This window comes from Temnothorax curvispinosus, unplaced genomic scaffold (genome assembly GCF_003070985.1).
Source record: "Temnothorax curvispinosus isolate PA1 unplaced genomic scaffold, ASM307098v1 QBEX01005011.1, whole genome shotgun sequence".
NCBI classification, from domain to species: domain Eukaryota; kingdom Metazoa; phylum Arthropoda; class Insecta; order Hymenoptera; family Formicidae; genus Temnothorax; species Temnothorax curvispinosus.
In genome coordinates this window covers 1,897,063-1,911,616 of record NW_020214791.1, presented here as the reverse complement: position 1 = coordinate 1,911,616, position 14,554 = coordinate 1,897,063, and the positions used below count along the sequence as shown (strand labels likewise).

The following is a 14,554-nucleotide window of genomic DNA, read 5'->3' as shown; positions in this document are numbered from 1 at the left end:
TGTTCCACGTAGTACAGATTTGCGTTAAGAAATCATGGCGACATTAAAAGAAACCATCTTGCCCGGAGCGAATGTTGTATCATTCGCTCATACATAACGCATCCTAAGGCGAGTGTATCCTGGGTCAGATCAAGGAAGTGCGAAAGAGGAAAAGGAGAAGCACGCTAGAGCAGGGTATGAGAGAGGAGGCACGAACGAGATCGCGAGAATGTGTATGCGTGTGTGTGTATACGTGCGCGAGGGATAGAGACAGTGAGAAAGAGGGTGTGCGGGAGGGAGAGGCAACCCGTGTGGGTTCTGTGTCTTCTTCGCAGGTCATTGGAGATCTACCGTCGACGACACGCTATCTCGGGTCATCGACAAGCCTCAGCGAGCAGGTCGGCCGGTGCTGGACTCGCCGCCGCCACCTCGACCACTTCGGAATCGCTGGAGAGCTACGCCCTCGATACAGAGATACCCGCCGCATCCAGGAGGCCTCGTAGCACGAGGGGCTCGCAAAAATGGAGTAACGTACGCGCGGTCATGGCGTTATATTCCTCTCTACGCAAAATCAAGAGGTACTCCCGCCATTAGTCGATATGGACGGTAAACCTCTGGCACTGTCATTCGCACACAAGACACATTAACACACTGATACACACACACGCATACGCGCAAAACTTTCATGAATTGTGTTGGGAACTCGGTGCCTTGAAGCATTCACTTGTAGTCAACTCCTATATGTGTATGCTTTTGGAACTTCATTTTTGAAGGCGTTTGTCTCGTACACGTCTCGTACTGTTCTTCATCCAATATGACAATTTTCCGTAACGCAATAATTCTTTTTTAACGAGACTTTAATTCGAGATTAGTTAAGTAATTAATTAATAAGCAATATGATCGAGGAGATTCTAAAGAAGTAAATTTTATAGATTAATTTTTAGGAATAAATGACGCAATTGTATCGTATTAATTGATATTTGATATTCTACGATTATTATTTTATATATTTTTTTATAAATTTTTTCTAGTAATTGTACGGGGTTATTTAAAATCACTGTCTGCGGAATTTCCTAGTTTCCTAGAAAATGTTGCTAGTTTACAGTATACACGTGGCTTTGAAACGTCTCAGGATTCTCGGGAGCGGTTTTTGTTGAAAGTATTGGAGATCTTGTAGCGCGCGCCGGCGTTTGCATCTTGTCAATTATTCATCCCGTGTACACGATAGATTTTCAAATCTATTGGAATACTCCGAGGAATTCGGATTTTTAGGGCTACGCTCTGGCCCCCGAGACGAGTTTTAAAAGCATTTCGCGGATTTTCAACACCGAGTGAATTATTCAAGAATGTCTCTCGACGCGCGCACGTAGAAACTCTGATCTAATATTGTTTCCACATCCACACGATACCACGGCTGATCACCGATGTAAAACGAAGGAACGTAAAAAAATTACGAAGGCACGGGACTTGCGCTAAATAAATGTACGAACTGCAATAAAGTTTGTATGGAAAATGAAACGTCGCTATATTAAATTCGAGGGCAATGGTGTGGGTTTGAGTACGAGATTATCGGCTTTGTATGTACGTTTAAAGAATTCACGAAAAAGGCCAATTCAGGTAGATAAAATTAGTAACAAGGTGACAGTCTCGTAAAGCGACATGAGGAAATCTGAAATCCAAAAATGTTTTTCTAAAAATGCAAATGTTTGTTACACATTTCAGAGCGTGACAAAATGTTATATACTACTTGCATCAGTGTTATAAAATACAATCGAATAAAGTTACGAGTGATGGTACATTTTCGTATGTAACTTTAGACGATTATCGACTTACGGTTTCGAATTTACAATTTACAATTTAATATTGTTTTAAAGTACATCAGTGTTGATGTTAAAATGACAGTCTCGGGCAAAGTCTTGGGTAAAGGGGCTCGATTGTCGATCCGATCGTTTTACCTCGTGAACGTCATTCTGCATTCGACATGAAACCGCACGAAAGTACTGGCTACTCGCTCGTCACTGCAACTCTATCCTATCTCTTTCGCCTACCACTCTCCACTCTCTCCTACTCTACTACCTCAGATTACTGTACGACTCGTGTTCTACTTTGTATTAGATTAGCTGACAGATGACCGCTGCATCTGTTCTCTGATATCCAGCGACACTTTGTAATTTCAAACGCTGATAATGAACTCACAAACTTAGACGTTGATCGCCCGCTCAGCGGCTTTATTCACTGAGCAACGATCCGCTTGCTCGCAATTTGCAAGTGAAATTCGCGAACTTTTACCTCGCGGATGCTCTTACTCGTGGACAACGAGGTATCTCGGTTACCGCACAAGTTTCTGATTAATAAATCATTAATATTAATTTTTAATAAACGGGAATTATTGCAAGCGACGCGCGACGCGAGGAGCATCTCTAATAGCAAGAGAAATCGAACGGTTTGTATTGTTGAAAAAGCGGAGTTCGTGAACTCGCGACCCTGTCACTCATGCATTTAGCTCTGATTCGTACGCATGTATCGATAACACAGCTCTCCATTTGCTTTGTATCGGCGCGATCCGATTGACTACAGGATATACGATACGCTTGAATTAATATCCGCCCAGCAACTGATCTCACGTTGCGGATCGAAATATTTCTCTTCTTGGCATCATGTGTACGATTTGGAACGAGCTATCCCGCGTGGTAATCGTTTCGCGTTACCAGCATTGGTATCGAGTTTTTAATTCTCGTCTACATCTCGAAATCTCGAATGTTTTAATTTTATTTTCTTTTTTCCTATATATAGAAAGCTATCGGTAAATACCGGTAAATATCGATGAAAATTACTTATCCGCTATACTCGTGAAGTCTTTCCTCTCGAGATATTTTTTCACGCGGATGACAGTTAAATGTCCATAAACGAAACGATTATTCTATCTCGACAGTAATCGCTTTAAAAAAATCGCTCAGATTTAGCTGATATTTCCAACAAACACGTTTACATGCTTGACGTTCTAATTAACAGAAAGAAAAAAAAATAGATTGTGTGTGTCATAGCAGAGAGAAAGAAAGATCTGAAAGGATCAGGGTGTTACATAATATGCGCGACAACATACACTTACATCAACGACAGAACACTGTACATAAATGTTACATTAAGGATTCAAGAATGCGTAGTGGCATAATAACGATCTTTAGTTCCGTTATTGTCTCTGTCTAACGTATGCGATTTGTCGGTGTCTCTGTCTCTGTTTGTCTATCTATCTGTCTGTCTGTCTGTCCGTCTGTTGTATGTATGTCTGTCTGTCTGTCTGTCTGTCTGCCTCCTATCCATCTAATACTCTAGCTAACTGATCTGATCTCGATTCTCGCTCGTTTCTTATTTCCAGCAAGAACTACCTATATCTTACATAGAACTTAGAGAGTACGACGAGTATAGTCGATCTCCCTGAAAAGAACAAAAAAAAAAGAGAATGATATGTTCCTTCCATTTCACTAGGTTTGAAGAATGGAACTACCAGTAGGCTATATACTTATATACCTTCGTGTACTAGATAAATAGATCATAGCGAGGACTGCTGAACGAGGCATCTTGTAATGTATTTTCTGCGCGATTCCTGTGTGACGTCGCGCGACGAAGCTCATGCATACATACGCGGCTTTCGCAGTCACGCGGAATCCCGATTAAAAGTCACGTTTGTGCGTCGTGCGATCGTATTTCCTTCGAAGCGATATGCGCGCGTGTGATGGCGATACGACTACGGTAAGCGAAACTGACATGCCTCGCCGAATCGCGAATACGCGAATTTATCGTCGTATATCCCTCAACACGCAAGCGGATTAATCGTATCTATCAGTCGCAAACAGTTTGCGATGATAGACGCGGTTGACTCGAATCTGCGTTCACGGGAGCATATCGCATGCTTCTTTAAGAGTGATTCGATTCAGAGAATCGTAATATTTCCTAATTAATCAGTTTTCCTGAGCGCGAGATGTAAAATCAAGTGTAAAATATTCTCTCTATTGACTTGAAAGTTCGATAAATTGATCGGGCATGTAGTTTGCGTTGTTATATCTGCTCTTCATTTACAATCGGATAGATACTTTCATGCTTATTTTCAATTTGAAGAATTTTTACATTATACGTAATTATCAAACGATATATTTGCGATTCTTATTTAGTTGTAAAACATTGCAGAAAATAATGAAAGTGGAAATATAATATGTATTGGGGAGTAAGTACTTGGCTGTGGGAATGGATAGGTAAATTAAAAAGCAGCGTAATTATAACGATAGATTAATTCACATTCAAATTTTCATTTACAAAATAGTGTTAAAAGTAAAATTGCGTTTTTGGCATTTTTTCTAAATAAAAATTTGCAAGTCCTGAAATATATTTATTAATAAGTTATGATATACGGGAATAAAAATATAATTTTTTAAGTCATATTTGAGGAGAAAATACGGATATGGAGAACAGAAAATATTGACTTCCTCATTGATCTATTCTCTTTATTCGGATGATAAATGATTTTATCCGTTACCTACCTTCATAAATCCGACGCGCGTCATCGGAACAGATTGTTTCCGTCTGGATAAATCAGTCTTTAAAGTACGTACTCGGTTCCTACGGGAGGATACTCGTATATCACGCGGCTCATTTAATACCCGTAGATACACGCGAGAAACGCATGATTATTTATTGAACGCCGACAATCCGTGCTTATCGGTTCCTCTGCCGCGCGACAGAGAAACAGCGGAACAATAGGATCGTCGCGGGACGAGATTTCGATCGATAGGAGAGATATCTTCAACGGCATTTTATATCGCACATTGAAAACCCCCTTTATCACGTTTGAACTTTATCTTTTCGCGCATGCAGGCGCTGCTCGATAATTCATAGGTCAGTGCATACGATTAAAACAAATAAAGTAACGCGTGATGTAAATTTGCCGCGGCATGTGAAAGATGCACAGTGATATTTAAACAGTACAAACTCTTTTTTTTTAGTTTGCATAATTTTAACGAATCCTCCCTTTCGGCAAGAAAAATACGTTATTTTCCGCATCTCGCTCAAGTAAGTATATCAAAAATATTCCGGACGGATATGACGCCAATATCGAGTGCTTACGTATGTACATATAGGCTGCGTTCGGGAAGCGTGCTATTAGCGCTATTGCATCATTCTATCTTTATCGCTCATCAGGTGTAAAACAAGGATAGAATAAGCAAATAACACTAATAGCGTCTTCCCGAACGCACCCATTATGTTTACGAGAGCGTTTTATTCTCGCGGATGATTTCGCGAGCGTTGATGTTTACTTAGACCGCAATTTATGCATTTAAACGACTCCATTTAACCCGACGAGCGTACGCGGCGGAATTAGTGGTTTTATTATTGCAGTTATTCCTCTTACCCGCAAGAAAGTTAAGATGACTTTAGCCGGGGCAGTCGTAACGTTCTCCTTCGTATTACTCGATGATTACCTTTATAGCACGGTTTACAGAGTATTTTCTTATCTATAAATTATCTGCGGACAAAATAAATTAACGCCAATATTGAGTGCTTACGTATGTACATATACAATGTTTACGAGAGCGTTTCATTCTCGCGGACGATTTCGCGAGCGTTGATGTTTACTTATACCGCAATTTATGCATTTAAACGACTCCTCCATTTAACCTGACGAGCGTACGCGGCGGAATTAGTGGTTTTATTATTGCAGTTATTCTTCTTACCCGCAAGAAATTTGATGTCTTTAGCCGGGGCAGTCGTAACGTTCTCCTTCGTATTACTCGATGATTACCTTTATAGCATGGTTTACAGAGTATTTTTTTATCTATAAATTATCTGCAAACAAAATAACTTTATCTTTTCATTATTTACGTCGAATAAAAGGCAACATAATAATTTGATTAAAGGTGCAACGAGTCGCACAATCGGATGCGCATTTGTCCGTTTACCGTAAGCTTGAACATTTTTCAAGCTTACGGATTAAATATTACGGATAAAGCCAAATCGACAGGGGCTGGTCCGACGGAGCGTGGGAGAGATCCGCAGGATTCGCGCTCCGTTTCCTCTTTCGTCCTTGACTGGCGACCTATTTATCTTTCTGTCCGCAGAACGAAGAGCAATCAACGGTGGATGAAACTGCGCACGACCGTGCAGCTGTCCTCGGCGATCTCCACGATCCAGAAGAAGCCACCACTGAAGCGCGAGGACTCGTTCCTGAAGAGGTTCTCCACCAGGCAGATACCGGAGAGCCAGGAGACCCTCGACACCGCCGAGGGCGAGGGAGACGCGACAGACGACAAGGAGACGGGTAACCGGCGCCGCAGGCGACCCCGCAGGCCTCAAAAACCGCCCAAGACCGTGGTCAATCCCGACGAGAACTTCTATTATTACTGGCTGATGCTGCTGTCGGCCTGCGTCCTCTACAATCTTTGGACGCTGATCGTCCGTCAGAGTCTGCCGGAGCTGCAGGCGCTGGCGCCTAACACCTGGCTCGCTTGCGACGGCTTCACCGACGCCGTGTTCTTCCTAGACGTGGCGGTGCAGTTTCGCACCGGCTACCTGGAGCAGGGCCTGATGGTCTACAACAGTCGGAAGCTCGCCGGTCACTACCTCAAATCCAAGTCCTTCGTTCTGGATTTGTTCGCGCTGCTGCCGCTCGATCTGCTCCAGGTGAATCTCGGCAGCAATCCCATGCTGAGGTTTCCCAGGTTCCTCAAGATTTACCGAGTGTACAATTATTACTACATGGTGGAGTCGCGGACGGTCTATCCGAATCTCTGGCGCGTGCTGAATCTTATTCACATACTGCTCATACTGGCGCACTGGTTCGGCTGCTTTTACTACCTGCTGAGCGAGGCCGAGAGCTTCCAGGGCGACTGGGTGTATCCCTACCGGCCCGGCGAGTACGCCACCCTGACCAGGAAGTATCTCGGCTCCCTTTATTGGTCTACCCTGACGCTGACGACCATCGGTGACCTGCCCACGCCGGAGACCAACGCCGAGTGAGTGATATAATCTCTACCGACACACGTACAACACTACTTTCGCTCCCCGCTGCCCCCTTTCGTTTTCTCCTTTTTTTCCCTTTCCTTTTTATCGCACCGCGCGCGCGTGCCTCTCGCGCTTTTACGCGCGCCCGATTTCATCACGACGAAGCTTAAGAGAGAATGGAACGTCGGCACGTCGCGCCTTCTTCCGGACCTTCGCTCGCCTCTCGGACCGAGAATTATCGGCGAGAGCACCGGTATACATATTAAATCGCTAATGAGGCATCGAAATATCACGCGATGTACGATTTAAAGAGTACGTGCAATATTCTTTTTAAACGTTAATATAAATAATGTACAGCAGAAGAACATGGAAACTGGATAATTCATTAATTAATTACGGATAAAGAAGATTGGTATATAAAGAATCACTTTGTGTAATTTTTAGTTATAAAGTTCTAGTAAATATACCTCGGAAATTCTTCTTCACAAAGTTACCGTTAATAAACTTCGCCACCATGTTTCCCGAGTGTCGCGTTATTTTTCGTACGATATGATCGGACGAGATGTTATCCTTTGATTAATTTTGTTTTTTGGGAAGTACGAAAGAATTAATCGAAATCTGACTTTCTAAGGTTACTGCAATCTTTTCAAAAGTGGATAACATTATTCAACCCTTTATATGTTTCTACAACGATATCGATTCTTTTATCTTTGTAATTGTACTCGTATCGAACTGTTCCGCGTAAAAATGGTCTAATCTTTCGAGAAACTTAAGAGAAGAAAGCGCCCTCTCTTCTCATCTAATTGTAAGATTGATTTTCTAAAATTCCTCCAAACGTAGGCGAACCCTTCGCTAAACCCTTTATAGATTTTTACGTTGATGCTGGCACATGTGGCGGATTCTGATATGTGCACCTCGTTCAATCTCGAAGTCTCAGGTGTGTACGCCAGCATGAGGCTCGGGTTCAGTTTGCATTCGCACCGGACGTTATGACACCCTAAAAACTGATGGCTCCTTCAGGCTGTGACGCGGATCAACAGGTAGCCGATGCATAATTTTATTTACTTTACGACATTCGTTCTTGGGTCGCGCGACTCGTGATCCATCAAGCTGTCCGCGCAATAAAAATTTACGCAATAAAATTCACGTAATAAAATTCGCGTGCTTATAAAAAAAAAAAAGAAAAACTTGCGTGTTGTTAGTTAAAACCGAAATTAGTGTCGTTAAAAAGAAATTTTAAGGGTAAGACAAAAAGTAATCGGAAACAGACGATCGTTGATTTACAATTGATTTACAAGAGATTATTTTCAATAAATATTTTCAATAAATATTTTAATTGTGTGTGATGTAGATAAAAAAAGAGATGTTATAAAGAGGAAAAATTTCAAGTGTCACCCGTCGAAACAAATTATTTACGTTGATGTCTATCCTCGAGGTTTTGTGTAAGCAAATTATTCTGCACGCAGACATAGCGAGCGTGTTACATCCGTTTTGATTTCAATGAAATCGATATAATATAAATCGATGCGCGCGAACATTCCAATATCGACGGGAAATTAACGCCTCGCGAGAGAACGCCATTGGCTCAATAATTACGTTCGCGCTTTTGCCCCCCCCCCCCCCTCCACGTTTCCCGGCTTCCTGGTCGGTTCGCGTATTTTCGGAAGCGCGTCACATTCATCGGGAAATACAATACACGTTATTGGAACGTGTCCCGTAACAGTGCACGCCGCGCGTATCGAGAGCTCCCCGAGAGCGAGATCCCACTAGACCGGGGGTCGAGCGCGCTTTCCATCTCGCGTAAGTCGGATTCAAATTCTCGTATACCATTTGGATGCAAACGGAGGATACACGAACACCCGACTGTCATTGTTGCAAGTCATTCGTTATGCAACGGTATCTCCATCGGAGCGTCCTGAATTTCGTGAGCGTTGAATTCGAGAATAGGCGTTACTAATGTGACGTATCCTAAATTTAACGCGTCCTAAAATCGAGCCTCGATTGGCTTCGCAAAACGTTGCGGCGTTACGTAAGTCAAAGACTTTCATTTTATTACGGATTATCATGGCAACGACAGAGATATATTTCTGAAGATTACAATGGATAAAGCATGTTCTCTTCCCGTAAGCCTGATTTAGACGATCTACAGTTCAGAATGCAGATTCGAATTCAGAATAGAATTCTGTTCATAAATTTATGTTCTTAATTCGAAAAACATTTGAAAAATGTACATAAAATATATATCACACACATGTATATAAAATATATATTAAATTACATACAAATGTAAAAATATACGGCACATCAAAAATTATAAATAGAGCTCTATCTTGAATGTGACGCGAATTATAGATCGTGTAAAGTGGGCTCTAGTTTCGCGAGCATTGAGTGAATTAAAGAAAAAAAAAATCCTTCATTCAGTGAACATCGAGTGGAAAGCAAAATGCGGAACATTAAATTCACGCGCGTTTGGACGCGTCACAAGCGGTACGCGACCGCTATGCGGAACGCGAAACACGTTTCAATAATAATATCGTGTAATTTAACGTCGCCCGTAACATAATCGGCACCTCGAATTAACTTATACAAATTAATCGTCGGCTAATCGGTGCTAAATCGATTGACAAAGCGCCCATTACGTCACGTGCTATTATGCAACGTACGATCGGGCTTAAATGGTGTCGCATCGCTTAGTGTTTTACCGTATTATCGCGCGCGCTACGCTTGATCGGATCGAACGCGATCGCGTTGAAACGAGATCAGCAAAGCTGATTGATTGACGATCGATCGCCCTGTTTCACACGTGCTGTCATCGCCGCCGACGTGGATTTCTCTCCGTCCGACTTTGAACGGTCACGAAACGGCAGTTGTCCATGCATTATCGTTGATTTTCTGCATCGCCACGTTTGCCACTGTCGATGATGACAAACATGCAGGTCTCTCATGGTCGCGTCGTTAAGTCGTCGTTGAAACATGTACAGGGTTTCGCAAAATCGACGTCCACCTTGGAAGACATGCGAGAATGCAGCTGTAAACACGTTTGATTTGCGAAATAAGCGAGGTACGAGCGTTACTTGAACAATTTGAACCATTAATTTCCGTGTCTCTTTACAATCCGCTCGCGGTTGGAATCTCATCCTTTCCGGTTTGCGTTCCGCGCGCGTCGATTCAGCGCGCACGGTGCGAGAACGCCGGCGGTTCCATTGTCTCTCCTAAGTTAGTCTCTTAGTGAACTTAGATGCCCTAGGAATTAGACTCGTGAAGCGGCCTTGTTGTTGTTGTGTTGGCAGAATCGCGGGCGGCAATCCCCGGAGCCTCGCCCGTCGCGGCCGACTGTCCCGGCTTCTGCAGTTCAAGCATAATGGAGGGTATCTGTATCGTTTCCAGAATAAAGAAAAGAAAAACGATAAGAGAATGGAAAGAGAAAGGGCGAGCGAATGGGAATAAAAGAGAGAAAGGCGAGAAAGAGAACGGGAGTGCGAGGGGCGAAAAAGCGTGCGAGGGAGGAAATGGATCGCAATGATAGGGATCGTATGCAGGAGGGAGTGAATGAGAATGTAACGAGAGAAAATGCATGTATGAGAAGGAGAGAGAAGAAAGGAGAGAAGAGAGTGATATGAAAAGAGTGAGAGTGATTAACTCGTTTTTGAAAAAGCATATATGTCTTCACATATTCGAAAAGAGCGAGTTTTGTAACTACAAGACCCGACTCTTTTGTTGGCTATCGCGAAATGTTTCTCGGAAATGGTGGGAGCCGGTGAATTTGACGTTAGAGGGAACGAAGAAAAGAGACGGGAGTCTTTTAGCATGGTCGAATTTCGCGGGAGAAAGGCGAGGTGAACGAAATCTAGACCATAATGGTATATACTTCGCGGAGAGAAGAGTCGAAGCACTTATCATTTACGACATTGTGTTGCGTCGGGAGGCGGGCGGAGGGGAAGGGGGAGAGTACTCGTTCGAAAAATGACGGGACGCCGACGGGGCTGCTCGTTATCGGAGCAACCGGTAAATCGAGCGCGATTTAATTCACTGGTATATACAATAATGTTAAAGTGGCGCGTCTCTCTCGCCGACTGTTCTGCCGAGATGTTATTTTTCAACCATAACGAATTCTCCGCGCGCGAGAATCGTTGTTTTATTACGCAGCGAAGAATTTATATCGCTCCGCGAAATCCACAATCGCGCAATTAGAAGGGACAAACAATGCGCATTTATTCCGAATTGCATTTTTCGCAAGGACGGATTCTTTCTGGGGCGACGCGATGCGGTAGATGAAATTTTTCCCTCGGGAACAAAGGTTTCAAGTTCATCGGATATTGCGCGGTAATGGCTATTCGGATCAGTGTTTATCCTCCAAACAGTATTGTGTTTTGGTGCTCTCTGATTTCGCCCTTCACAGAGACGTGGACAAACAGTTCTGCAAATAACTGGACGATAAAAAAGTGACGATAAATCTACGCCGATTAATTTATACCTACAATCACGTATGGGACGCGTAAATATGAAAGGGATAATTATCTACGTGATTGTAAATTAATCGATGTAGATTTCGTGTTACTCTTATAATCCTCGCTTAAACAGAGCATCCTCTCGTCGTCAAGTACGACATATTATTTCAAGAATAAAACATACCGTTCCGAATAATTGTTATCGAGTACCTAAGTATTGCTATAAATTCGCTAGTGCACAATGTTCTTTACGTTTTTAGTTAGACCACATAGATACGAAATGTTTGAAGGAGGAACCCATCACTTTTACTCGTAGAATGCGGTAATATTTTTGCGAGTGTGAGAATTCATGGATCTTCGCGAAATATTCCGCGAGCAATTGGGGCTGCGGAAGGGAGTCTATATATAAAAAAGGGGAAAGAGAAAAACGTTTTGTCTCGATATTGCGTTTCGTTGGGTTATTGACCCACCGACCGCGTGCGGAGAAGGTAATTTATGCGCGTTGCGTGATATCGCGGGGAAACGCGCGTGCACGAAAGCACGTGTCAAATCGGACCAAGTCGACGGCACATTCACGATCTCTGAGCTCTTTGATGACGAGGCAGAAGATGATGCCGAGTCCGTTCCACGGCGGGAAATTAGTCTTATTGTTAGCTCTGATAGCCCAACGGTAAAAAGACGTTGCCGCGATGGAAAATGTTTCTATATATACTCTCGCGTTAGGTTTGACGTAACGACCGCTTTATATAGCCGGTGCCCAATTTCAAGTACTCGGGACAAAATATATCTAATTGAAGGATCGAATTTAAGGCTCCTGGTCCCTGAGCCGCGAACTCTGCGTTGACGGTGGCGCCGTACCGTCGCGGCAGAAATAAGAACTCTCTCTCCTCTCACTTTCTCCAATGGAGAATTCTGTCTTGTGACATGTTGACAACCTATTTTGCGTTGCGTTAAATTTCTTTATTATTCGCTCTGTACTTGTGCTATAACGTTTAACGTATTCGTGAAACTCGTAAAATTGACCGTATGGTAAGATTTGCAAGAAATACATATGCGGAAGGCATTCTCCACTCCTTTCGATAGTCGAAAACGGCTTGTTTTTCCGTATGTTTAGGTTTCGTTTTATGGCTGTTTGTTTATTGTCTAGGGAAAAGGATAGTATCCGGTCAATTTTAGAAGTGTGCTGAAACGATCTATAGTGATTTTTTATTGAAATGTCTTTTTATTTCGAAAAATACCGCAACATAAAATAGGGTAATTTCTCGCCTCGATAGCAAGAAATTCAATATGGCCGCGGTGACTACCCAGGAGCCTTAAAATGGTATTTAAAATGGTTAGGCCATTCAAATTATGAGGGTCAAATTAAAATTAATTGTAATATACAAGATATTATTAGGTATAATATGCATAAACTACCAGCTAGAAATAGAAAAATTATTACCTGTTTTAAAGTCGTCGCAAAGTGCATCAAGGTACGGTTATTCGAAGATGCACTTTGGCAGAGGAGGTATCGGCATGAGTGCTTTACATCAATGTCAGCGAATAAGTGTCGTCATGATGAGACGACACGTGGTCGGAAACGTCTCTCTTAAACTCGCGACGGACTCAAAGTGATCGATGAGTCACCATCGGGACATTTTATCGAGGAGAGGAGCTACGAAGGAAAAAGGGACGAGACGAGGCTGATAATGTCGCGAAATCGTCTGTAGAAAATCGCGTGAACCGATGGGTAAAACGAGCAGCCATAAGCCGCGAGATGACAAAAACGATGGGTTCATGTCGAACGGCGAATCATTTCTCATAGCTGTGGACATGCCACAAGGCAGAGATCTTAATGCAGTTACATGCACTTTAAATCGTTTGCCTTAAATCAATAAAAAACCCAAATGACTAAATGATAGAGATTAAACGCACAAATAAAACAAGAAAAGCACATAAAGAGTATATAATTGTATTATTGCATAGACATCCATGTTTTTAAACAAGATTCGAATTTTTAGGGTAAACTCGGGTAAGATGGCCAACTCATGTTCATTCGATGTTTCATGGCGAGCTAGATTGAAAGAACATAGGTTGGCCATCTTACCCGAGTTTACCCTATAATTTATCTGTATAGATGAGTTAATTATTGTCTATTTAATTAATTTTATTTTATTTATTGTTTTATGTTATTAAAATCGAGAAAGTTTTAATGGTGAAAGAAAACACGTAAAATTAGATATAATCGGTTATCATGTCTCAAGTGAAATAAAACAGAGGAGACATGAAAAAAAAAACGTAATAAAAAGTATAATCTTTTGTATATTTAATTGGTTGTATTCATTAATTTTATTTAAAACGATAAAATTAGAGTTCGAATGGCGTGAAGGCGTAAAATTGGAATAAACAGTTGCAACGTTGCTTAAAGTGGAATAAAACAGACGAGATATAAAGTAAAACGTGAAAGTTAAAAATAAGCGTAATCTTTTGTCTCGCTTGTTCTTTGAAATTTATTCTGTCTCGCGAGTAATCGGTTATTGATGGCATTCGCGAAGAAAATCGATTGAGACAAGCGATCGCGCTCGCAACAGGGAGGAATCTTTAAAGTAGAAATTCGTCAACCCCGGGCGACAAATCAACGCGCGCACCGACCATTACTCATCCTCATGAATATGGTGGCCACCAACTCGGCCTAAATAGCCAGCCATGTTGCAGCTAATTACTCTTTGTTCGCTAGTGAATACTCTGGATGCCAGTGTAACAATGGCTGCGTTCAATAAGGGTGGCGGAATTGTTGAGTGACAATAGCGTATGATTGGCATATAAACTCCCTTCGATCCGTAGAAACTCGGTTCTCGAGGACAGGACGTGTCCATTTTCTTGAGGTGCTTCCTCGCAAACGTCATCGCGGATTTTTCTGAAGTAATCTTAATTTCGTATTTGCGTACTTCGCGAATTCAGCTGCGAAATCTGCCGTTTACAAAACTTGTATTCGTCGTATAAAATTGAAGCTTTGAAGTTTCAGGCAGATTTAACAAATCAGATTTGTTGTTCGAAAACTGCATTGTAAAGGTATGTTTGTCGAACGTGAGTGATACGTCGGCGGTACCACGCGGGAGGACACGCCGTCAATGATGCGGTGTTTCCGACTACCG

The 14,554-nt window shown here is 42.3% G+C and overlaps 1 protein-coding gene across 7 annotated transcripts in view; it reads left to right on the top strand.

Moving 5' to 3' along the window:
- Positions 1-14,554, top strand: part of LOC112454356 — a 127,727-nt gene that overhangs the window by 85,929 nt on the left and 27,244 nt on the right. For 5 of the 7 annotated variants that reach the window (XM_025015690.1, XM_025015688.1, XM_025015691.1 and 2 more), the window contains exons 4-6: positions 315-557; positions 6,090-6,983; positions 10,263-10,340. In XM_025015690.1, coding sequence (XP_024871458.1) covers positions 315-557; positions 6,090-6,983; positions 10,263-10,340 — 1,215 coding nt within the window. The remainder of the gene's footprint in view (positions 1-314; positions 558-6,089; positions 6,984-10,262; positions 10,341-14,554) is intronic. The other 2 variants (XM_025015694.1, XM_025015692.1) reach the window with 2 other exon arrangements.